Genomic DNA, 27,497 nt, shown 5'->3' with positions numbered 1-27,497 from the left:
TAAAAATGAGGTTAAGGTCCTTGGCCTACACATAGACAAGGGACTAAACTTCAGCACCCACATACAACACATAGTCAAGAGTGTCTCAAAAATGGTCGGTATACTTTCTAAAATAAGATATGTTTCCCCACTTTACTCTTCACTCATTATACTACTCACTCACATATCCTTATGTTATATACGATATCTGTGTATAGGATTCAAACTACAAATCACCTCAAGCCCATCATCACCCAGGAGAAATCTACTATAACAAACTCTGCCTTCAGGCAACACACAGCCCCTCTGTTTAAGTCCCTTAACATGCTAAACATACACTCACTCCACATATTCTTATGTGATATTTACATGTACAACAACCAAGCCATTCTCCTGTTTAGATAGTAGTTTTGTAACTATGTGCACCATAGTGCAAAGATTGATGCTCTAAGCTGTTAGATAGTAGAATTTTGTACTATTCACTTTATAGTGTCAGAAAAAATGAAGCTAAAACACTAACTTAAATATTCCTAGGCCTAATATAGCACACATATGTACTATCTTCGGCCTCAGATATCGTGCATTAGGCCTAGGAAGGTTAGGTTAATTTAGTTTGGTTTGTCTTTGCAACATAAGTAGAAAATAGTTTTCCGGTTTGTCCAACTCAATAGTGCTGATTTCAACTTTCTAATTGTGTTGAATGTCGGTATATGTACTATGGTCCTCATCGTTACTATAAATACTTCCAAAATAGGAGGATGGGCTGACACAACCTTGTTCCTAAATGTTAATCCTCATCTGAAACTTTTCATTAATAGATATAACAGAACCCAAGAGCATCACACCAGAAATAAATATCTCTCTGATATCCCCCAGAGTCAGACTAAATCTGAACAAACCCTCTATGCAAATAAAATAACACAGTCTATGGAACTCACTCCCCAATGACTTAAAAAATCCAGGAGCTAGTGAAGTAGTGTCTTCTCTGTAATTGTTTGGCAGAAGATGCATGCCCACTCTCTGGGTTCAATAATTTCCCAGTTACATCTGTAACCTAGACGAAGTCTATATAAAACCGAACTGCTATATCCCCTCTCAGAGACACAAACCAGGGGCCAGATTCACGAAAGCACTTACGCAAGCATTTACAAACGTGTACATCTTTTCCCCTAATCTTTGACGGCTTTGGTTACGTTTATTAAACAGTTTACAAGCATGAAAACTTCCCATTCAACTGTTGCTATTGCTATAAACAGCCTCCTGGTGCTTTGGAGCTCATTAACTGTTTAATAATCGGAAACAAAGCCGCCAAAGATTGAGAAGAGATGTACAGGCTCGTAAGTGCTTTCGTGAATCTGGCCCCAGGATTTGACACAACTCCACCCATGCACCCGAGCTCTATCAATAAACTGTTCTACCTCTTCGTCCTTACTTCATTACACACAGAAATCACAATAGTGTGATGCGAAATTCGAATCCTCGTCACGGCCCTTGTGGATTTGTTCCCTGCATTAATCATTAGAGTTTCTTTAACATGAATTTCGGTATCTTGATTGTTTTTCTTAATCCCCAGACTAAGAAAATAAAGTGTAGAAAGCTTATACTATAAGATCAATAAAGCTAGTAATATATATATATATATATATATATATATATATATATATATATATATATATATATATATATATATATATATATATATATATATATATAACTGAAAACTCACACCCCAGAAGTGACTCGAACCCATACTCCCAGAAGCAACGCAACTGGTATGTACAAGATGCCTTAATCCACTTGACCATCACGACCGGACAAATGAGGTGATAGCCGAGGCTATTTGAACCACCCCACCGCCGGCACTCGGATAGTAATCTTGGGCATAGCATTTTACCAAATCACCTCATTCTTTGGGGCACACGTGAGGAACACAAATGCGAACAAGCCTGAATGGTCCCCAGGACAATATGCAACTGAAAACTCACACCCCAGAAGTGACTCGAACCCATACTCCCAGAAGCAACGCAACTGGTATGTACAAGACGCCTTAATCCACTTGACCATCACGACCGGATATTGTCCTGGGGACCATTCAGGCTTGTTCGCATTTGTGTTCCTCACGTGTGCCCCAAAGAATGAGGTGATTTGGTAAAATGCTATGCCCAAGATTACTATCCGAGTGCCGGCGGTGGGGTGGTTCAAATAGCCTCGGCTATCACCTCATTTGTCCGGTCGTGATGGTCAAGTGGATTAAGGCGTCTTGTACATACCAGTTGCGTTGCTTCTGGGAGTATGGGTTCGAGTCACTTCTGGGGTGTGAGTTTTCAGTTGCATATTGTCCTGGGGACCATTCAGGCTTGTTCGCATTTGTGTTCCTCACGTGTGCCCCAAAGAATGAGGTGATTTGGTAAAATGCTATGCCCAAGATTACTATCCGAGTGCCGGCGGTGGGGTGGTTCAAATAGCCTCGGCTATCACCTCATTTGTCCGGTCGTGATGGTCAAGTGGATTAAGGCGTCTTGTACATACCAGTTGCGTTGCTTCTGGGAGTATGGGTTCGAGTCACTTCTGGGGTGTGAGTTTTCAGTTGCATATTGTCCTGGGGACCATTCAGGCTTGTTCGCATTTGTGTTCCTCACGTGTGCCCCAAAGAATGAGGTGATTTGGTAAAATGCTATGCCCAAGATTACTATCCGAGTGCCGGCGGTGGGGTGGTTCAAATAGCCTCGGCTATCACCTCATTTGTCCGGTCGTGATGGTCAAGTGGATTAAGGCGTCTTGTACATACCAGTTGCGTTGCTTCTGGGAGTATGGGTTCGAGTCACTTCTGGGGTGTGAGTTTTCAGTTGCATATTGTCCTGGGGACCATTCAGGCTTGTTCGCATATATATATATATATATATATATATATATATATATATATATATATATATATATATATATATATATGTCGTACCTAGTAGCCAGAACGCACTTCTCAGCCTACTATGCAAGGCCCGATTTGCCTAATAAGCCAAGTTTTCCTGAATAAATACATTTTCTCTAATTTTTTTCTTATGAAATGATAAAGCTACCCATTTCATTATGTATGAAGTCAATTTTTTTTTATTTGAGTTAAAATTAACGTGGATATATGACCGAACCTAACCAACCCTACCTAACCTAACCTAACCTATCTTTATAGGTTAGGTTAGGTTAGGTAGCTGAAAAAGTTATGTTAGGTTAGGTTAGGTAGGTTAGGTAGTCGAAAACAATTAATTCATGAAAACTTGGCTTATTAGGCAAATCGGGCCTTGCATAGTAGGCTGACAAGTGCGTTCTGGCTACTAGGTACGACATATATATATATATATATATATATATATATATATATATATATATATATATATATATATATATATATATATATATATATATACACGGAGAGTGAGAAAGCAAGTAGTATTATACTATTATACTATTTGTATAGTATTTGAGTTTATAGGTTTATAAGGAGCAATAAGTATTTTGTTGGTTAAGTGACTTTATGACTGTTCTTGGTCGGTGGCGTGTGACTACAAGCTCTCACCCTCCACAGCCCCGCCAACGCCCTCGACTTCGAGTACCATGACTACGCCAAGATTACGGACTACCTACGCTCGATGAGCGCCACCTACCCGAACCTAACGGCACTCTACTCCATCGGCAAGACAGTCCAAGGTACGTACTCACCGAGTTGTGCTTGCTGGGGTTGAGCTCTAGCTCTTTGGGTCAGGTTGTGAGGCTGTAGTTGTGTTATCCTCCTACCAACCCCCCCCCCCCCCCGCCATCTTCCCTTACCCTCCATTGGGACCCTATAAGGCTCCTAATGGTACAGTCGGGTTCGTTCTCGACTCACAATCAAGAATTCCGAGTTCGAATTCCGGACAGGACAGAAATGGTTGGGCACATTTCCTTTCACCTAATGCTACTGTTCAGTTAGCAGTGAGTAGGTACTCAGGAGTTAAGTCAGCTTGTTGTGAGGTTGCATCCTGGACGGGTTAGTAATTTGACCTTGGGGGGGGGGGAATCTTGATAAAAGCTTAACGTGTATGAATACACTCTGGCTTCCTGTCCCCCGACACAGTGAATTATTACATTATTTCCCCTTCCTTACCCCCTAAACTTTCCTTACCCACAACCCTTTCCTTACCCTTTATCGTCGTGTTCCCTCCCCATATCCTCTCATCCTTCCCGTTGCCTCATAAGGTCTCCTCGTGATGGTTCAACACGGCCGGCAGGGCAGTGGTGGCCACGTGTACGTAATGAGACCTCACCAAATGAATTCTCTTCACACTTGCACCAACATCACGCTTCCCGTCGCAGTTGTGGAGGCGGCCGCGTCCTCAGCTGTTGTGGAGACGGCCACGTCCTCGGCTGTTGTGGAGGCGGCCGCGTCTGGTTGATACCTGGTTGATACCTGGTTGATGGGGTTCTGGGAGTTCTTCTACTCCCCAAGCCCGGCCCGAGGCCAGGCTCGACTTGTGAGAGTTTGGTCCACCAGGCTGTTGCTTGGAGCGGCCCGCAGGCCCACATACCCACCACAGCCCGGTTGGTCCGGCACTCCTTGGAGGAATAAATCTAGTTTCCTCTTGAAAATGTCCACGGTTGTTCCGGCAATATTTCTTATGCTTGCTGGGAGGACGTTGAACAACCGCGGACCTCTGATGTTTATACAGTGTTCTCTGATTGTGCCTATGGCACCTCTGCTCTTCATTGGTTCTATTCTCCATTTTCTTCCATGTCGTTCACTCCAGTACGTTGTTATTTTACTGTGTAGATTTGGTACTTGGCCCTCCAGTATCTTCCAGGTGTATATTATTTGATATCTCTCTCGTCTTCTTTCTAGTGAGTACATTTGGAGGGCTCTGAGACGATCCCAATAATTTAGGTACTTTATTGCATCTATGCGTGCCGTATATGTTCTCTGTATTCCCTCTATTTCAGCAATCTCTCCTGCTCTGAAGGGGGAAGTGAGTACTGAGCAGTACTCAAGACGGGACAACACAAGTGACTTGAAGAGTACAACCATTGTGATGGGATCCCTGGATTTGAAAGTTCTCGTAATCCATCCTATCATTTTTCTGGCTGTCGCAATATTTGCTTGGTTATGCTCCTTAAACGTTAGGTCGACAGACATTATTATTCCCAAATCCTTTACATGCTGTTTTCCTACTATTGGTACATTTGATTGTGTTTTGTACTCTGTATTATGTTTAAGGTCCTCATTTTTACCGTACCTGAGTACCTGGAATTTATCACTGTTAAACATCATGTTATTTTCTGATGCCCAGTCGAAAACTTTGTTAATATCAGCTTGAAGTTTTTCAATGTCCTCAGCCGAGGTAATTTTCATACTGATTTTTGTGTCATCTGCAAAGGATGATACGAAGCTGTGACTTGTATTTTTGTCTATATCTGATATGAGAATAAGGAAAAGCAGCGGTGCAAGGACTGTACCCTGAGGTACAGAGCTTTTCACTGCACTTGGACTAGATTTTATATGGTTGACCGTTACTCGCTGAGTCCTGTTTGACAGAAAACTGAGTATCCAGCGTCCTACTTTACCGGTTATTCCCATTGACTTCATTTTGTGTGCTATCACGCCATGGTCACATTTATCGAAAGCCTTTGCGAAGTCCGTGTATATCACATCAGCATTCTGTTTTTCTTCTAATGCCTCAGTGACTTTGTCGTAGTGTTCAAGTAGCTGTGAGAGGCACGATCTTCCCGCTCGAAATCCATGTTGGCCTGGGTTGTGAAGGTCATTGGTCTCCATGAAATTGGTGACCTGACTCCTAATCACTCTCTCAAATACTTTTATGATGTGCGATGTTAGTGCAACTGGTCTATAATTCTTTGCCAATGCTTTGCTCCCTCCCTTGTGTAGAGGGGCTATGTCTGCTACTTTAAGTGCATCTGGTATCTCCCCCGTGTCCAAGCTCTTCCTCCACACTATACTGAGTGCCTGTGCTACCGGCACTTTGCATTTCTTTATAAATATTGAATTCCATGAGTCTGGACCTGGGGCCGAGTGCATGGGCATGTTTTCAATTTCTTTTTCAAAATTTAGGGTGCTCGTGTTTATATCAGTTATATTTACAGGGGTTTGAATATCCCGCATAAAGAAATTGTCTGGATCTTCCACCTTCATGTTGTTTATTGAAGTGCTAAACATGTCCTCGTCAGGATGGAAAAACCTACATATTGATCCAAATCGACACTCACCTTTCCTAAGCATATTTAAACATTTTTTGGGATGTTGGTAACTGCATTCTAATCCTTTCTTATTACCAGCATATCTATGTCTATGTTCAAAGCTCACACGTGGTCGCCGCGTCCTGAGCTGTTGTGGAGGCGGCCGCGTCCTGAGCTGTTGTGGAGGCGGCCGCGTCCTCAACTGTTGTGGAGGCGGCCGCGTCCTCAACTGTTGTGGAGGCGGCCGCGTCCTCAACTGTTGTGGAGGCGGCCGCGTCCTGAGCTATTGTGGAGGCGGCCGCGTCCTCAACTGTTGTGGAGGCGCCGCGTCCTCAACTGTTGTGGAGGCGGCCGCGTCCTCAACTGTTGTGGAGGCGGCCGCGTCCTCAACTGTTGTGGAGGCGCCGCGTCCTCAACTGTTGTGGAGGCGGCCGCGTCCTGAGCTATTGTGGAGGCGGCCACGTCCTCAGCTGTTGTGGAGGCGGCCACGTCCTCAGCTGTTGTGGAGGCGGCCACGTCCTCAGCTGTTGTGGAGGCGGCCACGTCCTCAGCTGTTGTGGAGGCGGCCACGTCCCCAGATCTTGTGGCTCGATCTAAATGTCTTCGATTTTGGTGTATTTCCCCATAATGTATCTTAAATACTCAGGGGCAGATCAATGCATGTAAGTCAACCTGGATCCCACCCGCAGCCTGTGTGCACAGTGAACCCGTCCTCTTACACACCTCCATATACTGTGCTATATGGTAGGGGGTGACCCTGGTCGACTGTCTTGCTGGTGTTCCCGCCCCCCTCCCTGTGTGAGGTCGCTGGTGTTCACGCCCCCCTCCCTGTGTGAGGTCGCTGGTGTTCACGCCCCCCCTCCCTGTGTGAGGTCGCTGGTGTTCACGTCCCCCTCCCTGTGTGAGGTCGCTGGTGTTCACGCCCCCCTCCCTGTGTGAGGTCGCTGGTGTTCACGTCCCCGTCCCTGTGTGAGGTCGCTGGTGTTCACGCCCCCGTCCCTCTGTGAGGTCGCTGGTGTTCCCGCCCCCCTCCCTGTGTGAGGTCGCTGGTGTTCCCTCCCTGTGTGAGGTCGCTGGTGTTCACGCCCCCCTCCCTGTGTGAGGTCGCTGGTGTTCACGCCCCCCTCCCTGTGTGAGGTCGCTGGTGTTCACGCCCCCCTCCCTGTGTGAGGTCGCTGGTGTTCACGCCCCCCTCCCTGTGTGAGGTCGCTGGTGTTCCCGCCCCCCTCCCTGTGTGAGGTCGCTGGTGTTCACGCCCCCCTCCCTGTGTGAGGTCGCTGGTGTTCCCGCCCCCCTCCCTGTGTGAGGTCGCTGGTGTTCCCGCCCCCCTCCCTGTGTGAGGTCGCTGGTGTTCACGCCCCCCTCCCTGTGTGAGGTCGCTGGTGTTCACGCCCCCCTCCCTGTGTGAGGTCGCTGGTGTTCCCTCCCTGTGTGAGGTCGCTGGTGTTCCCGCCCCCCTCCCTGTGTGAGGTCGCTGGTGTTCACGCCCCCCTCCCTGTGTGAGGTCGCTGGTGTTCACGCCCCCCTCCCTGTGTGAGGTCGCTGGTGTTCACGCCCCCCTCCCTGTGTGAGGTCGCTGGTGTTCCCTCCCTGTGTGAGGTCGCTGGTGTTCACGCCCCCCTCCCTGTGTGAGGTCGCTGGTGTTCACGCCCCCCTCCCTGTGTGAGGTCGCTGGTGTTCACGCCCCCCTCCCTGTGTGAGGTCGCTGGTGTTCACGCCCCCCTCCCTGTGTGAGGTCGCTGGTGTTCACGCCCCCCTCCCTGTGTGAGGTCGCTGGTGTTCACGCCCCCCTCCCTGTGTGAGGTCGCTGGTGTTCACGCCCCCCTCCCTGTGTGAGGTCGCTGGTGTTCACGCCCCCCTCCCTGTGTGAGGTCGCTGGTGTTCCCTCCCTGTGTGAGGTCGCTGGTGTTCACGCCCCCCTCCCTGTGTGAGGTCGCTGGTGTTCCCTCCCTGTGTGAGGTCGCTGGTGTTCACGCCCCCCTCCCTGTGTGAGGTCACTGGTGTTCACGCCCCCCTCCCTGTGTGAGGTCGCTGGTGTTCCCTCCCTGTGTGAGGTCGCTGGTGTTCACGCCCCCCTCCCTGTGTGAGGTCGCTGGTGTTCCCTCCCTGTGTGAGGTCGCTGGTGTTCACGCCTCCCTCCCTGTGTGAGGTCGCTGGTGTTCACGCCCCCCTCCCTGTGTGAGGTCGCTGGTGTTCACGCCCCCCTCCCTGTGTGAGGTCGCTGGTGTTCCCTCCCTGTGTGAGGTCGCTGGTGTTCACGCCCCCCTCCCTGTGTGAGGTCGCTGGTGTTCACGCCCCCCTCCCTGTGTGAGGTCGCTGGTGTTCACGCCCCCCTCCCTGTGTGAGGTCGCTGGTGTTCCCGCCCCCCCTCCCTGTGTGAGGTCGACCAAGGCCTTACAGGTTACGCGACTCATGACGAGTCTAATGTTTGGACTAGACACAACTCATGGCGGCGTGGTCTCACCGAGCTCCTTATTGCATCTCAGAAATTTATAGTTGTGCTTGAGGGGGGTTGAGCTTCGGCTCTTTGGTTCCGCCTCTCAACTGACAATCAACAGGTGCACAGGTTCCTGAGCCTACCGGGCTCTATCATATCTACATTTAAAACTGTGTATGGAGTTTGACTCCACTACACCACTTCCTAATGCATTCTATTTATTAACTACTCTGACACTAAAAAAATTATTGCTAATGTTGTATGGCTCAATTGGGCACTCAATTTCCACCTGTGTCCCCTAGTGCGTGCCCCTTGTGTTAAATAAAATATTGTTATCTACCCCATCAATTCCTTTGAGAATCTTGTATTTGGTGATCATGTCCTGCCTAACTCTCCTGTCTTCCAGCGACGTGAGGTTTAATTAAAGTCTTTCTTCATAGCTCATACCCCTCAGTTCGGCCACTAATCTGGTGGCAAATCTCTGAACCTTCTCCAATTTAGTTTTATGCTTAACGAGATATAGAATCCATGCAGGACTGCATACTCCCAAGATTGGTCTGACATACGTGGTATACAAGGGTCTAAATGATTCCTAACGCAAGTTTCTAAAGGCCGTTCTTATGTTGACCAACCTGGTAAATGCCATTGATGTTATCCTCTTGATGTGGGCTTTGCGGGATAGGTCTGGGTGATATCAACCCCCAGATCTTTCTCTCTCTCTTATTCTAGAAGAATTTAATTTCCCAGATGATACCTTGTATCTGGTCTCCTGCTCCCTACACCTATCTTCATTACATTTGCTTGGGTTAAGCTCTAACAACCATTTGCTGGACCATTCCTGCATGTTATCAAGGTCTTCGTAAAGCCTCAAACAGTCATCCTCTGTCTTAATCCTTCTCATAATTTTAGCATCATCAGCAAACAATGAGAGGAATGAGTCTATACCCTCTGGGAGATAATTTGCATATATATATATATATATATATATATCAGAACAGGATAGGTCTAAGTATGAGGGTACCCGCCAAACACACACCGAAACTACGACGTTGGTACAACGTTCGAACAAGTTTTAACACCTCCTAACCAGTTATAACAACCAATATAGCAAGTTGTAACAACGTTCTAATACGTCATAAGCACGTTAAGCCAAGATGTAACAACTTTATTACAAGTTGTAACAAGCGGAAAATAGAGACAGTTTCGGTTTGTGTTTCCAGGGTAAGGGGTGAGGGGGAGGAGGAGGGGGGGGGTCGAATAAGCATTTGAATGGGGACAGGGAGGGTTCACGGTAACGAGGGCTTCTATGGGGAGGAAGGTTGGGGTGCTGTCCTCTCCTCTGGGGCTACTGGGGTGCTGGTTGGGAGTTCCCCACTTCCCCCCGGGAATGAAGTGTTGGGGTTGTGGTTCCCTGGTTCTCTCCTCTCCCCCTGCGCTTCCTCCTTGCTCCTGCTGCCATTGTTCTCTCTTCCCTCGTCAAGTCCCTCTGGAGAAATACTTCCTTGTATCCTCTCACATTTAACATATGGCTCTTCCTTGCTATAATTTCCTCCTTCGTGGTCTCGTTTGTAAACGCTATCTTTATCAGGTGATCTCTGTTAAAGATCACATCAATCATATCGTGTGTGTGAGTGTGTGTACTTACCTAGTTGTACTTACCTAGTTGTGCTTGAGGGGGTTGAGCTCTGGCTCTTTGGTCCCGCCTCTCAACTGTCAATCAACTGGTGTACAGATTCCTGAGCCTACTGAGCTCTATCATATCTACATTTAAAACTGTGTATGGAGTCAGCCTCCACCACATCACTGCCTAATGCATTCCACCTGTTAACTACTCTGACACTGAAAAAGTTCTTTCTAACATCCCTGTGGCTCATTTGGGTACTCAGTTTCCACCTGTGTCCCCCTTGTTCGCGTACCATCAGTGTTGAATAGTTTATCCTTGTCTACCCTGTCAATACCCCTGAGGATTTTGTAGGTAGTGATCATGTCTCCCCTTACTCTTCTGTCTTCCAGTGTCGTAAGGTGCATCTTTCGCAGCCTTTCCTCGTAACTCATGCCTCTTAGCTCCGGGACTAGTCTAGTGGCATACCTCTGAACTTTTTCCAGCTTCGTCTTGACAAGGTACGGGCTCCATGCTGGGGCCGCATACTCCATGATTGGTCTTACATATGTGGTGTACAAGATTCTGAATGATTCCTTACACAGGTTCTTGAATGCTGTTCTGATGTTAGCCAGTCTCACATATGCCGCAAACGTAATTTTTTTTATGTGGGCTTCAGGAGACAGGTTTGGTGTGATATCAACCCCTAGATCTTTCTCTCTGTCCGTTTCATGAAGTACTTCATCTCCCATTCTGTATCCTGTGTCTGGCCTTCTGTTTCCGCCACCTAGTTTCATTACTTTGCATTTACTTGGGTTGAACTTGAGCAGCCATTTGTTGGACCATTCATGCAGTCTGTCCAGGTCATCTTGTAACCTCCTACTATCCTCCTCTGTTTCAATCCTCCTCATAATTTTTGCGTCATCAGGAAACATTGAGAGAAACGAGTCTATACCCTCTGGGAGATCATTTACATATATCAGAAACAGTATAGGTCCAAGGACTGACCCCTGCGGGACTCCACTTGTGACGTCTAGCCAATCTGAGACCTCACCCCTCACAGTGACTCGTTGTCTTCTGTTGCTTAGGTACTCCCTTATCCAACGGAGTACCTTCCCTTTCACTCCAGCCTGCACCTCCAGCTTTTTCACTAGCCTCTTGTGTGGTACTGTATCAAAGGCTTTCTGGCAATCCAAAAATATGCAGTCTGCCCATCCCTCTCTTTCTTGCCTGATTTTTGTTGCCTGGTCGTAGAATTCAATTAACATTGTGAGGCAGGACTTGCCATACCTGAGCCCATGTTAATGCTGTGTTACAAAGTTCCTTCGCTCCAGATGTTCCACTAGCTTTCTTCGCACAATCTTCTCCATCAGCTTGCATGGTATGCAAGTTAGGGACACTGGCCTGTAGTTCAGTGCCTCCTGTCTATATCCTTTCTTATATATCAGGAATACATTAGCTGCTTTCCAAATTTCTGGCAGTTCTCCTGTTGTCAGTGATTTGTTATAGACTAAGGAGAGTGGTAAGCACAGTGCTTCTGCTCCTTCCTTTAGTATCCAAGGGGAGATTCAATCTGGGCCTATAGCCTTTGTCACATCCAACTCTAGTAACAACTTCCTTACTTCCCCGCTGGTAATCTAAAACTCTTCCAGTGGTTCCTGGTTAACTATTCCCTCTCTTATCTCTGGAATTTCTTCTTGCTCTAAGGTGAAGACCTCCTGGAATTTCTTATTCAGTTCCTCACACACCTCCATGTCGTTTGTAGTGAATCCTTCTGCCCCTATCCTTAATTTCATTACCTGTTCCTTTATTGTTGTTTTTCTTCTGATGTGGCTATGCAGCAATTTAGGCTGATTCTTTGCCTTGCTCGCGATGTCATTTTCGTATGTGTGTGTGTACATATTCATTGTGTGTGTGTGTGTGTGTGTGTGTGTGTGTGTGTGTGTGTGTGTGTGTGTGTGTGTGTGTGTGTGTGTGTGTGTGTGTGTACTCACCTAGTTGTACTCACCTAGTTGTGTTTGCGGGGGTTGAGCTCTGGCTCTTTGGTCCCGCCTCTCAACCGTCAATCAACAGGTGTACAGATTCCTGAGCCTATCGGGCTCTTTCATATCTAAACTTGAAACTGTGTATGGAGTCAGCCTCCACCACATCACCCTCTAATGCATTCCATTTGTCAACCTCTCTGACACTAAAAAAGTTCTTTCTAATATCTCTGTGGCTCATTTGGGCACTCAGTTTCCACCTATGTCCCCTTGTGCGTGTTCCCCTTGTGTTAAATAGACTGTCTTTATCTACCCTATCAATTCCCTTCAGAATCTTGAATGTGGTGATCATGTCCCCCCTAACTCTTCTGTCTTCCAGCGAAGTGACGTTTAATTCCCGTAGTCTCTCCTCGTAGCTCATACCTCTCAGCTCGGGTACTAGTCTGGTGGCAAACCTTTGAACCTTTTCCAGTTTAGTCTTATCCTTGACTAGATATGGACTCCATGCTGGGGCTGCATACTCCAGGATTGGCCTGACATATGTGGTATACAAAGTTCTGAATGATTCTTTACACAAATTTCTGAATGCCGTTCGTATGTTGGCCAGCCTGGCATATGCCGCTGATGTTATCCGCTTGATATGTGCTGCAGGAGACAGGTCTGGCATGATATCAACCCCCAAGTCTTTTTCCTTCTCTGACTCCTGAAGAATTTCCTCTCCCAGATGATACCTTGTATCTGGCCTCCTGCTCCCTACACCTATCTTCATTACATTACATTTGGTTGGGTTAAACTCTAACAACCATTTGTTCGACAATTCCTTCAGCTTGTCTAGGTCTTCTTGAAGCCTCAAACAGTCCTCTTCTGTTTTAATCCTTCTCATAATTTTAGCATCGTCCGCAAACATTGAGAGAAATGAATCGATACCCTCCGGGAGATCATTTACATATATCAGAAACAAGATAGGACCGAGTACAGAGCCCTGTGGGACTCCACTGGTGACTTCACGCCAATTGGAGGTCTCACCCCTCACCGTAACTCTCTGCTTCCTATTGCTTAGATACTCCCTTATCCATTGGAGCACCTTACCAGCTACACCTGCCTGTCTCTCCAGCTTATGTACCAGCCTCTTATTCGGTACTGTGTCAAAGGCTTTCCGACAATCCAAGAAAATGCAGTCCGCCCAGCCCTCTCTTTCTTGCTTAATCTGTGTCACCTGATCGTAGAATTCTATCAAGCCTGTAAGGCAAGATTTACCCTCCCTGAATCCATGTTGGCGATTTGTCACGAAGTCCCTTCTCTCCAGATGTGTTACCAGGTTTTTTCTCACGATCTTCTCCATCACCTTGCATGGTATACAAGTCAAGGACACTGGCCTGTAGTTCAGTGCCTCTTGTCTGTCGCCCTTTTTGTATATTAGGACCACATTCGCCGTCTTCCATATTTCTGGTAGGTCTCCCGTCTCTAGTGACTTACTATACACTATGGAGAGTGGCAAGCAAAGTGCCTCTGCACACTCTTTCAGTACCCATGGTGAGATCCCATCTGGACCAACAGCCTTTCTAACATCCTGATCCAGCAGGTGTCTCTTGACCTCCTCTTTCGTAATTTCGAACTCCTCCAAGGCCGCCTGGTTTACCTCCCTTTCTCCTAGCACAGTGACCTCACCCTGTTCTATTGTGAAGACCTCCTGGAACCTCTTGTTGAGTTCCTCACACACCTCTCTGTCATTCTCTGTATACCTGTCCTTGCCTGTTCTAAGTTTCAATACCTGTTCTTTCACTGTTGTTTTCCTTCTGATGTGACTGTGGAGTAGCTTTGGTTCGGTCTTGGCTTTGTTTGCTATATCATTTTCAAAATTTTTCTCTGCTTCTCTTCTCACCCTGACGTACTCATTCCTGGTTCTCTCGCAGTGTGTGTGTGTACTCACCTAGTTGTACTCACCTAGTTGTGTTTGCGGGGGTTGAGCTCTGGCTCTTTGGTCCCGCCTCTCAACCGTCAATCAACAGGTGTACAGATTCATGAGCCTATCGGGCTCTGTCATATCTACACTTGAAACTGTGTATGGAGTCAGCCTCCACCACATCACTTCCTAATGCATTCCATTTGTCAACCACTCTGACACTAAAAAAGTTCTTTCTAATATCTCTGTGGCTCATTTGGGCACTCAGTTTCCACCTGTGTCCCCTTGTGCGTGTTCCCCTTGTGTTAAATAGACTGTCTTTATCTACCCTATCAATCCCCTTCAGAATCTTGAATGTGGTGATCATGTCCCCCCTAACTCTTCTGTCTTCCAGCGAAGTGAGGTTTAATTCCCGTAGTCTCTCCTCGTAGCTCATACCTCTCAGCTCGGGTACTAGTCTGGTGGCAAACCTTTGAACCTTTGTGTGTGTGTGTGTGTGTGTGTGTGTGTGTGTGTGTGTGTGTGTGTGTGTGTGTGTGAATGTGTGTGAATGTGTGTGAATGTGTGTGTGTGTGTGAATGTGTGTGAATGTGTGTGTGTGTGTGTGTGTGTGTGTGTGTGTGTGTGTGTGTGTGTGTGAATATGTGTGTGGATGTGTGTGTGTGTGTGAATGTGTGTGAATGTGTGTGTGTGTGTGTGTGTGTGTGTGTGTGTGTGTGTGTGTGTGTGTGTGTGTGTAATAATGAAATACACATCAAACCCTCTTTACGGTTATGCTATTGAAGCAGGTAGTAAATATAGAAACCTTGACTCCCTGAAACGATAAGCACAGGATGTACGCTCCAATTCCTGGGATTTGTTAGGGCGATAACCACGGTATTAACGACCCTCTCACACCCTGGGACTTGCCGCGACGATAAACATGCCCACTCCCTGGGACTTGCTGGAACTCAGCATGGGACGTACGGCCCACATCCTGGAAAGTCCCAGGGAGTTGCCCTTATATCCCATGCTGAGTTGCTAGTTTAATTAGCAACACACCCTGGGACTTGCTGGAACTCAGCATGGGATATACGGGCCACACCCTGGGACTTGCTGGAACTCAGCATGGGATATACGGGCCACTCCCTGGGACTTGCTGGAACTCAGCATGGGATATAAGGGCCACTCCCTGGGACTTGCTGGAACTCAGCATGGGATATACGGGCCACTCCCTGGGACTTGCTGGAACTCAGCATGGGATATACGGGCCACTCCCTGGGACTTGCTGGAACTCAGCCTGGGATATAAGGGCCACTCCCTGGGACTTGCTGGAACTCAGCATGGGATATACGGGCCACACCCTGGAACTTGCTGGAACTCAGCATGGGATATACGGGCCACTCCCTGGGACTTGCTGGAACTCAGCATGGGATAAACGGGCCACACCCTGGGACTTGCTGGAACTCAGCATGGGATATACGGGCCACACCCTGGGACTTGCTGGAACTCAGCATGGGATATACGGGCCACTCCCTGGGACTTGCTGGAACTCAGCATGGGATATAAGGGCCACTCCCTGGGACTTGCTGGAACTCAGCATGGGATATACGGGCCACTCCCTGGGACTTGCTGGAACTCAGCATGGGATATAAGGGCCACACCCTGGGACTTGCTGGAACTCAGCATGGGATATAAGGGCCACTCCCTGGGACTTGCTGGAACTCAGCATGGGATATAAGGGCCACTCCCTGGGACTTGCTGGAACTCAGCATGGGATATAAGGGCCACTCCCTGGGACTTGCTGGAACTCAGCATGGGATATACGGGCCACTCCCTGGGACTTGCTGGAACTCAGCATGGGATATAAGGGCCACACCCTGGGACTTGCTGGAACTCAGCATGGGATATAAGGGCCACTCCCTGGGACTTGCTGGAACTCAGCATGGGATATAAGGGCCACTCCCTGGGACTTGCTGGAACTCAGCATGGGATATACGGGCCACTCCCTGGGACTTGCTGGAACTCAGCATGGGATATACGGGCCACTCCCTGGGACTTGCTGGAACTCAGCATGGGATATACGGGCCACACCCTGGGACTTGCTGGAACTCAGCATGGGATATACGGGCCACTCCCTGGGACTTGCTGGAACTCAGCATGGGATAAACGGGCCACACCCTGGGACTTGCTGGAACTCAGCATGGGATATACGGGCCACACCCTGGGACTTGCTGGAACTCAGCATGGGATATACGGGCCACTCCCTGGGACTTGCTGGAACTCAGCATGGGATATAAGGGCCACTCCCTGGGACTTGCTGGAACTCAGCATGGGATATACGGGCCACTCCCTGGGACTTGCTGGAACTCAGCATGGGATATAAGGGCCACACCCTGGGACTTGCTGGAACTCAGCATGGGATATAAGGGCCACTCCCTGGGACTTGCTGGAACTCAGCATGGGATATAAGGGCCACTCCCTGGGACTTGCTGGAACTCAGCATGGGATATAAGGGCCACTCCCTGGGACTTGCTGGAACTCAGCATGGGATATACGGGCCACTCCCTGGGACTTGCTGGAACTCAGCATGGGATATAAGGGCCACTCCCTGGGACTTGCTGGAACTCAGCATGGGATATACGGGCCACTCCCTGGGACTTGCTGGAACTCAGCATGGGATATAAGGGCCACACCCTGGGACTTGCTGGAACTCAGCATGGGATATAAGGGCCACTCCCTGGGACTTGCTGGAACTCAGCATGGGATATAAGGGCCACTCCCTGGGACTTTCCAGGATATGCAATTCGCCATAAATTTTTCCCCTGTCGGGTAAAGCAGATTAACAAACAAAATCGCGGCATACTCAATCTTTCATAATCAAATGACGGCAGATGATTGGTCATCCCATCAGGGCGGGAAACATGGCGGCAGATGATTGGTCATCTCATCAGGGCGGGAAACATGGCGGCAGATGATTGGTCTCCTCATCAGGGCGGGAAACATGGCGGCAGATGATTGGTCTCCTCATCAGGGCGGGAAACATGGCGGCAGATGATTGGTCTCCTCATCAGGGCGGGAAACATGGCGGCAGATGATTGGTCTCCTCATCAGGGCGGGAAACATGGCGGCAGATGATTGGTCTCCTCATCAGGGCGGGAAACATGGCGGCAGATGATTGGTCTCCTCATCAGGGCGGGAAACATGGCGGCAGATGATTGGTCTCCTCATCAGGGCGGGAAACATGGCGGCAGATGATTGGTCTCCTCATCAGGGCGGGAAACCTGGCGCCGTTGAGGCGGCCACAGTGGCGCCACACACAGCGGCGCCCAGCTCATGCATATTGAGCTGCCTCCAAGTTTCATTCTTCTCTCTGATTTTTTTTTAACTAACACTAGTGTTCATAAGGGCTGTCAAATGGTGACACAATGGTGAAACAGGTTTCACCGTACCTGGTGAAACTGCAAGCAAGAGCTGTTATCCTACCTAAGCTCATCTGAAGCCTGTTCCTAGAGACCCATTTATTTCATGAGCCCATTATATGCACCATTTGGAATAACTTTTATTCATTAAGAACACTTGGTGATAGTCTTATAAAGAACAGGATGAGCTTATAGCCAACTGTGTGCCAGAGTCTTCATGTGATCAGTTGACCTGATCTCCCGTGTGTCAACCTGTTGAGCGAACACGTTCCAGATGCGAGTCAGTCTAGGAGTTAATAATAGCTGATGGAGTGATGGAGAAAGGCACTTCCAGCATGAGACTGTTGAAGGTTAAGAGCCTAGTGATATGGGTACCAACTACTGCTAGTCCACGGAGTTGGGCCAGGTACGGAACTTTGAGAATGTTGGCCTTGTACATAACAGTACGACCACCAACGTCACGACGGTGTTGCAGGCTCTGATGTTCAGACCGTTCCCACCAGACTTGGTCAAGACTCAACCCGTCCTCCTAAGGTTTCCCAACGTCAAGAAAACGGTCAATTTAAAGTGCCCTCTCCTAACCTACCAGAGGACCCAAAACAGAAAACGGGACAGTACGTCACTTTCGCAAGCCGCTTCCATTTTCTACTACAACAATTGTTGGCTTTATGTAACGCATACGAGCGAAATGCGACGTTCTTTGTAAGAGGACAGATTACAAGACTTGATAAGAGCATAAGTGCCCGGATCTCCACTTTGGCCAACAGTCTGATGATTGACGGAGGGCAGGGGACTCCAGGGTTTTGCAGCCCCCTGCTGTCAAGGTGTGAGATGTGCTGTAGGGCTGTAAGTTACCCCTCTCTCTCTCTCTCTCTCTCTCTCTCTCTCTCTCTCTCTCTCTCTCTCCTCTCTCTCTCTCTCTCTCTCTCTCTCTCTCTCTCTCTCTCTCTCTCTCTCTCTCTCTCTCTCTCTCTCTCTCTCTCTCTCTCTCTCTCTCTCTCTCTCTCTCTCTCTCTCTCTCTCTCTCTCTCTCTCTCTCTCTCTCTCCTCTCTCTCTCTCTCTCTCTCTCTCTCTCTCTCTCTCTCTCTCTCTCTCTCTCTCTCTCTCTCTCTCTCTCTCTCTCTCTCTCTCTCTCTCTCTCTCTCTCTCTCTCTCTCTCTCTCTCTCTCTCTCTCTCTCTCTCTCTCTCTCTCTCTCTCTCTCTCTCTCTCTCTCTCTCTCTCTCTCTCTCTCTCTCTCTCTCTCTCTCTCTCTCTCTCTCTCTCTCTCTCTCTCTCTCTCTCTCTCTCTCTCTCTCTCTCTCTCTCTCTCTCTCTCTCTCTCTCTCTCTCTCTCTCTCTCTCTCTCTCTCTCTCTCTCTCTCTCTCTCTCTCTCTCTCTCTCTCTCTCTCTCTCTCTCTCTCTCTCTCTCTCTCTCTCTCTCTCTCTCTCTCTCTCTCTCTCTCTCTCTCTCTCTCTCTCTCTCTCTCTCTCTCTCTCTCTCTCTCTCTCTCTCTCTCTCTCTCTCTCTCTCTCTCTCTCTCTCTCTCTCTCTCTCTCTCTCTCTCTCTCTCTCTCTCTCTCTCTCTCTCTCTCTCTCTCTCTCTCTCTCTCTCTCTCTCTCTCTCTCTCTCTCTCTCTCTCTCTCTCTCTCTCTCTCTCTCTCTCTCTCTCTCTCTCTCTCTCTCTCTCTCTCTCTCTCTCTCTCTCTCTCTCTCTCTCTCTCTCTCTCTCTCTCTCTCTCTCTCTCTCTCTCTCTCTCTCTCTCTCTCTCTCTCTCTCTCTCTCTCTCTCTCTCTCTCTCTCTCTCTCTCTCTCTCTCTCTCTCTCTCTCTCTCTCTCTCTCTCTCTCTCTCTCTCTCTCTCTCTCTCTCTCTCTCTCTCTCTCTCTCTCTCTCTCTCTCTCTCTCTCTCTCTCTCTCTCTCTCTCTCTCTCTCCCTCCCTCCCTCCCTCCCCCTCAGTGATGAATCTTTGAAACCCTCCAGACCGCAGGAACACTTACAGACTCAGCATCAATAACATATTATAAACCACATGGACTTCTCTCACCGTCGTGAGACTGGTATAAACCGTCAGAGGTTCGAGCCTATTCGGAGTTTTAAGCATCAGGGGCCAGATTCACGAAAGAACTTACGCAAGCACTTACGAACCTGTACATCTTTTCTCAATCTTTGGCGGCTTTGTTTCCAATTATTAAACAGCTAATGAGCTCCGAAGCACTAGAAAGCTGTTTATAACAATAACAACAGTTGAATGGGAAGTTTTCATGCTTGTAAACTGTTTAATAAATGTAACCAAAGCTGTCAAAGATTGAGGAAAGATGTACACGTTCGTAAGTGCTTGCGTAAGTTCTTTCGTGAATCTGGCCCCAGAACCCGTGTCCCCTCACTGCAGTCTCCATGGCGGGGTGGTATCACACTCGCTTAGCGAGCGCTTTGGCCTGGGTTCCTATCCTGGCAGGGAAAGATTGACTGGGCGCCAATCCTTAACGTTTGGCCTTTGTTCACCCAGCAGTGAGTGGGTACCTGGTTGTTAAACAATTTGGCGGGTCATACTCCAGGGAAATATGATTAAGGACCTGCCCGAAACGCTAAGCGTGCTAGTGGCTGTACAAGAATGTAAGAACTCTTGTATATATCTTCTTATCTTGAGATGATTTCGGGGCTTTTTAGTGTCCCCGCGGCCCGGTCCTCGACCAGGCCTCCACCCCCAGGAAGCAGCCCGTGACAGCTTACTAACACCCAGGTACCTATTTTACTGCTAGGTAACAGGGGCATAGGGTGAAAGAAACTCTGCCCATTGTTTCTCGCCGGCACCTGGGATCGAACCCAGGACCACAGGATCACAAGTCCAGCGTGCTGTCCGCTCGGCCGACCGGCTATATAAATAAAGTATAACAAAAACAGACCCCAGCAGCAGTGAAGACATCATATGAAGTCGTATTGGAAATTTCCAAACAAAAATAGTCTCTCAAGGTTGGAGAAAAGCTCTCAAAATCTGCATGTTGATGGTGAAGTTTGTTGTTGGGGGCTCCAACCAGAAGGTGGTGGTTCAAATATCTCGGTCTAATAACACTATTCATTGGTGGATTTAAGTTATGTCTCTGGACACGAAACATTTAGTTATGGATGATTTATAATCCATTGTTCTCTTCTCAAGTTGATGAATCAACGGACGTGAGTCCATGTTCCCAGTTGTTTGTCTTCATGAAGTGTATTAATTCAGATGATATCAGTGAAGATTTCCTGTTTTTCAGTGCGCTTGAAACCCACAACAGAAACTGAAGATATTGTGAAAAAAAATCCCCGCCTGTTAACGGGAGTCAGAAGTCGTTTTTTCCTGTACTGACCTGTGTAAAAATAAAAAAGACTTGCACCTCTTTTTCAGACAGAAGGACTGGAGTGGTAAAAAGTTTGTAGGGGTTTGTACCAGCTGTGCAGGGTCATAATCTGCCATCCAGACGAATATGGAAGAACTTGCTCCTCGAGCCAAGAGCACTGACTCACAATCGACTTGAGAATGGTCCAAGACGGACCGAAACGTCGTCGTCCCTTCACTTTCTAGTGTGTGGTCTGGTCAACACTGCCTGCATGCTCCGCCGATATGCTCTCTGCCAGTACTCTTCCACCCTCTACACGTGCATGATTCTCTGATCAAAATTGTGAATTACAGCAAAGCAGAGGCCCTAAACCCCCCATCCCCCCCCCCCCCCCCGCCAAACACACACCGAAACTACGTCGTTGGTACAACGTTCGAACAAGTTTTAACACCTCCTAACCAGTTTTAACAACCAATATAGCAAGTTGTAACAACGTTCTAATACGTCATAAACACGTTAAGCCAAGATGTAACAACTTTATTACAAGTTGTAACAAGCGGAAAATAGACACAGTTTCGGTTTGTTTCCAGGGCCGTCTGTTCAAAGAAGTCTACAAACACACAATCTCCGGCCATGAGGCGCTTGTAAATTTCTTATCTTGAAACTTCTCTTCTACACTTAAGTACATTGGTTGTCAAAAGAAAATGTTTTAAATCTTATTTTTGAGCTGAATGATGAACTCAGGATGTTCGTGGGTGGGCACAGGAAGCGGGAACTCCCGGCTCACTTTGATGACGAAACTTGAAGGGAATGAGTTGTTTACTTACCAGACATTACTGATCGGCTGAATAAGCTGGACCAGAAACTTAGGAAAAGGAAACATACATTCTCCAATTTCAAAACATTGTTCAGACATTTGTATCCAGAATGTAAAACTGGCATCGGAAAGTCAATCAAACAATGCCATGTTTGAAAACCTGTACAGTATTGTAGAGGAATCTGAAGGTGAACTAGACAAGATCACGAAGGAGGAGGTTACTGGCACCTTGAATCCCTGGAAAATATGTTTCAGTAGTACTTTCCTGAGTTCACAGGAGAAGAGAGAGAGGGTAGAGGGTAGATGAGAAGGTAGCAGAGAACCTATTCTCTTCTCCCTTGGGTGTGTCTAGCATTTCCGATGAAGTCCAGGAGGAGTTCTTGGATCTAAAGAACGATTCTCCAGCCTGTGATTTTGTTTATGAAAACTCACTGATTCAGTGTTGGTGTGCTAAGGATGTCATATCCCAATGTCAACATGATTCCCTTCTGAATTCAGCTATCATTCTGCCTCCATCTGTCTCTCTGAGAATAGATTTTTAACTCTTTTTCATATTAAAACAAAGGCAAGTGTGGAGTTTTGCTTCGCCCTGACTGTAACTGCGTGCATTGTCACCATTTTGAACTAGCTGATGGCTTCAACAATGCCAGTTCGAGTTTACCTCATACAAGAGCAAGAGTCATTCAGGCCCAGGATGATCTAGGTCGAGCAAGAGTCATACAGGCCCAGGATGTACTCGGTCGAGCAAGAGTCCAACATGCCCAGGATGTACTATGCCGAGCAAGAGTCCAACATGCCCAGGATGTACTATGCCGAGCAAGAGTCCAACATGCCCAGGATGTACTAGGTCGAGCAAGAGTCATACATGCCCAGGATGTACTAGGTCGAGCAAGAGTCCAACATGCCCAGGATGTACTAGGTCGAGCAAGAGTCCAACATGCCCAAGATGTACTAGGTCGAGCAAGAGTCATACATGCCCAGGATGTACTAGGTCGAGCAAGAGTCCAACATGCCCAGGATGTACTAGGTCGAGCAAGAGTCATACATGCCCAGGATGTACTAGGTCGAGCAAGAGTCCTTGTGTGGGTGTTCCTTACTAATAGCCTTCACCTGCTTACAGTTCATGTTGGTCGTGAGACTCACTTCTATGCAACGAGAGCACAATAAAGATCTTCTCTAAGGATCTTCATTAACATTTGTACTGAGTAAAGGACCAGTGAAGTTAGATCTTGGAACTCTCTCTGTGCTGAGGGTACCTGAGTTGGGAGGCAGTATTTAGTGTCTTGGTTTTACACAAACACAATTGTAAAACAATAACATTTATTTACAGAACTTACATGTTAATACATACGGTGCTTGCGTTCCTCTAGACTGGTATCTTGCGGTCCTTTAGACTGGTATCTTGCGGTCTTTTAGACTGGTATCTTGCGGTTCTTTAAAATGGTATCTTGCGGTCCTTTAGACTGGTATCTTGCGGTCCTTTAGACTGATATCTTGCGGTCCTTTAGACTGGTATCATGCGGTCCTTTAGACTGATATCTTGCGGTCCTTTAGACTGATATCTTGCGGTCCTTTAGACTGATATCTTGCGGTCCTTTAGACTGATATCTTGCGGTCCTTTAGACTGATATCTTGCGGTCCTTTAGACTGATATCTTGCGGTCCTTTAGACTGATATCTTGCGGTCCTTTAGACTGATATCTTGCGGTCCTTTAGACTGGTATCATGCGGTCCTTTAGACTGATATCTTGCGGTCCTCTAGACTGGTATCATGCGGTCCTCTAGACTGGTATCATGCGGTCCTCTAGACTGATATCTTGCGGTCATACTAGATAACTGACCAACAATATAATTACAAGCACAATCAACTCAATAATGACCTGTTAACCCGACAGTTCATATAATATGTACAAGTTATATGTGCACATTATACCATACCAATACTAAATGTGTGTGTGTGTTGGTGTGTAAATTACACATTCATTTTGACAGGTTGAGCAGTCATCATACACACAGATAATCAATTGTTCACCAATGGTCTGTCTGTAAACTTGGCCATCACCTGTTGCAGGTGAGTAAACCTCGGACTGATCAAGGATCGGCGTGAAAATACACAATAACAGAATAAAACAGACTTTAGCACTTACAGTAATGCCGGCCTCACACTCTCATAGAATGACTTAACTCACGTCTGGGTACAAGTGACAGGCTGAACAACCCAGCGGGTTTTCTTCCTATTGGGGAGTGTTATACATGCTGCGATGGCGGTGTGTCCACTCACAGGATGAGTGGCGCTGCCCAATACTGTCACTATGGCGGTGTGTCCACTCACAGGATGAGTGGCGCTGCCCATTACTGTCACTATGGCGGTGTGTCCACTCACAGGATGAGTGGCGCTGCCCAATACTGTCACTATGGCGGTGTGTCCACTCACAGGATGAGTGGCGCTGCCCAATACTGTCACTATGGCGGTGTGTCCACTCACAGGATGAGTGGCGCTGCCCAATACTGTCACTATGGCGGTGTGTCCACTCACAGGATGAGTGGCGCTGCCCAATAAACTCGCCCTTCGGGGCAAAATTAAAAAAAAAAATCACTCACATAGCAGCGTGCTGAAGGTGTGAATGCCTAATCTTCAAGATGGTCGGTCTCGTGGTAAGGCGTCGCTCTACAGGCGTGTGGGCTGTGTACTGTGGGCTGTGTACTGTGGGCTGTGTACTGTGGGCTGTGTACTGTGGGCTGTGTACTGTGGGCTGTGTACTGTGGGCTGTGTACTGTGGGCTGTGTACTGTGGGCTGTGTACTGTGGGCTGTGTACTGTGGGCTGTGTACTGTGGGCTGTGTACTGTGGGCTGTGTACTGTGGGCTGTGTACTGTGGGCTGTGTACTGTGGGCTGTGTACTGTGGGCTGTGTACTGTGGGCTGTGTACTGTGGGCTGTGTACTGTGGGCTGTGTACTGTGGGCTGTGTACTGTGGGCTGTGTACTGTGGGCTGTGTACTGTGGGCTGTGTACTGTGGCTGAATGTTGTTAATATATTGACGTTAGTGCACGTATAGATGCTCTGCGATTTGCCACTTGAGGTCAGCTGTGGGAAAGTGGTTATCTTGAGGTTATCTTTAGATGATTTCAGGGCTTAGCGTCCCCTGCGGCCCGGTCCTCGACCAGGCCTCCTTTTTGTTACACATCCCCAGGAAGAAGCCCGTAGCAGCTGTCTAACTCCGAGGTACCTATATACTTCTAGGTGAACAGGTCCATCAGGATGAAAGAAACTCTGCCCATTTGTTTCCGCCTCCGCCGGGGATCGAACCCAGTCACTCTCAAGACCTTAAGACTACGAATCCCGAACGCTGTCCACTCAGCCGTCAGATCTACTTTATTATTGCATGTCTTTGCAAAGTCATGGTGGTCTCTGCCGACAAACGTTGACTTAATAGCTGAGCAGAATGTCATTTTGCTAACCATGTAAAAAAAAATCATTTCTATAATGTTCCTGGAAGAAATACAAAACATAATTTTGAAGTAATTAACAGCAAAATATACTTATTGGTCGACCTGCATATGAAGCTCTTTAGCATCACGCTCAACCCCACCACTTGGGCAGGACGGCAGAGCGACGGCCTGGCTTCATGCAGGTCGGCGTTCAATCCCCGACCGTCCAAGTGGTTGGCCACCATTCCTTCCTCCCGTCCCATCTCAAATCCTCCTTATCCTGATCTCTTCCAAGTGCTATATAGTCTTGGTGGCTTGGCGCTTTCCCCCTGATAATTCCCTTTTAGCATCACAACCACAACATTCTAATGTAAATTGTTTGTTGTTGTTTAGAACGAGGGCGGACATGAGGCCAAGAGTGAGACAGTTTACCTTCACAACACACCGTGTACACGGCCTTCACAACACACCGTGTACACGGCCTTCACAACACACCGTGTACACGGCCTTCACAACACACCGTGTACACGGCCTTCACAACACACCGTCTACACGGCCTTCACAACACACCGTCTACACGGCCTTCACAACACACCGTCTACACGGCCTTCACAACACACCGTCTACACGGCCTTCACAACACACCGTGTACACGGCCTTCACAACACACCGTCTACACGGCCTTCACAACACACCGTCTACACGGCCTTCACAACACACCGTCTACACGGCCTTCACAACACACCGTCTACACGGCCTTCACAACACACCGTCTACACGGCCTTCACAACACACCGTCTACACGGCCTTCACAACACACCGTCTACACGGCCTTCACAACACACCGTCTACACGGCCTTCACAACACACCGTCTACACGGCCTTCACAACACACCGTCTACACGGCCTTCACAACACACCGTCTACACGGCCTTCACAACACACCGTCTACACGGCCTTCACAACACACCGTCTACACGGCCTTCACAACACACCGTCTACACGGCCTTCACAACACACCGTCTACACGGCCTTCACAACACACCGTCTACACGGCCTTCACAACACACCGTCTACACGGCCTTCACAACACACCGTCTACACGGCCTTCACAACACACCGTCTACACGGCCTTCACAACACACCGTCTACACGGCCTTCACAACACACCGTCTACACGGCCTTCACAACACACCGTCTACACGGCCTTCACAACACACCGTCTACACGGCCTTCACAACACACCGTCTACACGGCCTTCACAACACACCGTCTACACGGCCTTCACAACACACCGTCTACACGGCCTTCACAACACACCGTCTACACGGCCTTCACAACACACCGTCTACACGGCCTTCACAACACACCGTGTACACGGCCTTCACAACACACCGTCTACACGGCCTTCACAACACACCGTCTACACGGCCTTCACAACACACCGTGTACACGGCCTTCACAACACACCGTGTACACGGCCTTCACAACACACCGTGTACACGGCCTTCACAACACACCGTCTACACGGCCTTCACAACACACCGTGTACACGGCCTTCACAACACATCGTCTACACGGCCTTCACAACACACCGTCTACACGGCCTTCACAACACACCGTGTACACGGCCTTCACAACACACCGTCTACACGGCCTTCACAACACACCGTGTACACGGCCTTCACAACACACCGTGTACACGGCCTTCACAACACACCGTGTACACGGCCTTCACAACACACCGTCTACACGGCCTTCACAACACACCGTGTACACGGCCTTCACAACACACCGTGTACACGGCCTTCACAACACACCGTGTACACGGCCTTCACAACACACCGTCTACACGGCCTTCACAACACACCGTGTACACGGCCTTCACAACACACCGTCTACACGGCCTTCACAACACACCGTCTACACGGCCTTCACAACACACCGTCTACACGGCCTTCACAACACACCGTGTACACGGCCTTCACAACACACCGTGTACACGGCCTTCACAACACACCGTCTACACGGCCTTCACAACACACCGTGTACACGGCCTTCACAACACACCGTCTACACGGCCTTCACAACACACCGTGTACACGGCCTTCACAACACACCGTCTACACGGCCTTCACAACACACCGTCTACACGGCCTTCACAACACACCGTCTACACGGCCTTCACAACACACCGTGTACACGGCCTTCACAACACACCGTGTACACGGCCTTCACAACACACCGTCTACACGGCCTTCACAACACACCGTGTACACGGCCTTCACAACACACCGTGTACACGGCCTTCACAACACACCGTGTACACGGCCTTCACAACACACCGTGTACACGGCCTTCACAACACACCGTGTACACGGCCTTCACAACACACCGTCTACACGGCCTTCACAACACACCGTCTACACGGCC

At 48.4% G+C, this 27,497-nt stretch overlaps 1 protein-coding gene across 5 annotated transcripts in view; it reads left to right on the top strand.

Annotated features, from left to right (window-relative positions):
- Nucleotides 1-27,497, top strand: part of LOC123759720 (carboxypeptidase D) — a 298,163-nt gene that overhangs the window by 206,286 nt on the left and 64,380 nt on the right. For all 5 annotated transcript variants that reach the window (XM_069317610.1, XM_069317603.1, XM_069317599.1 and 2 more), the window contains exon 4: nt 3,557-3,678. In XM_069317610.1, the coding sequence (XP_069173711.1) occupies nt 3,557-3,678 (122 nt within the window). The remainder of the gene's footprint in view (nt 1-3,556; nt 3,679-27,497) is intronic.

Source organism: Procambarus clarkii, chromosome 8 (genome assembly GCF_040958095.1).
Source record: "Procambarus clarkii isolate CNS0578487 chromosome 8, FALCON_Pclarkii_2.0, whole genome shotgun sequence".
Taxonomy (NCBI): Eukaryota; Metazoa; Arthropoda; class Malacostraca; order Decapoda; family Cambaridae; genus Procambarus; species Procambarus clarkii.
The sequence above is the reverse complement of the archived record's forward strand: the minus strand, read 5'-3'. Positions and strand labels throughout refer to the sequence as shown.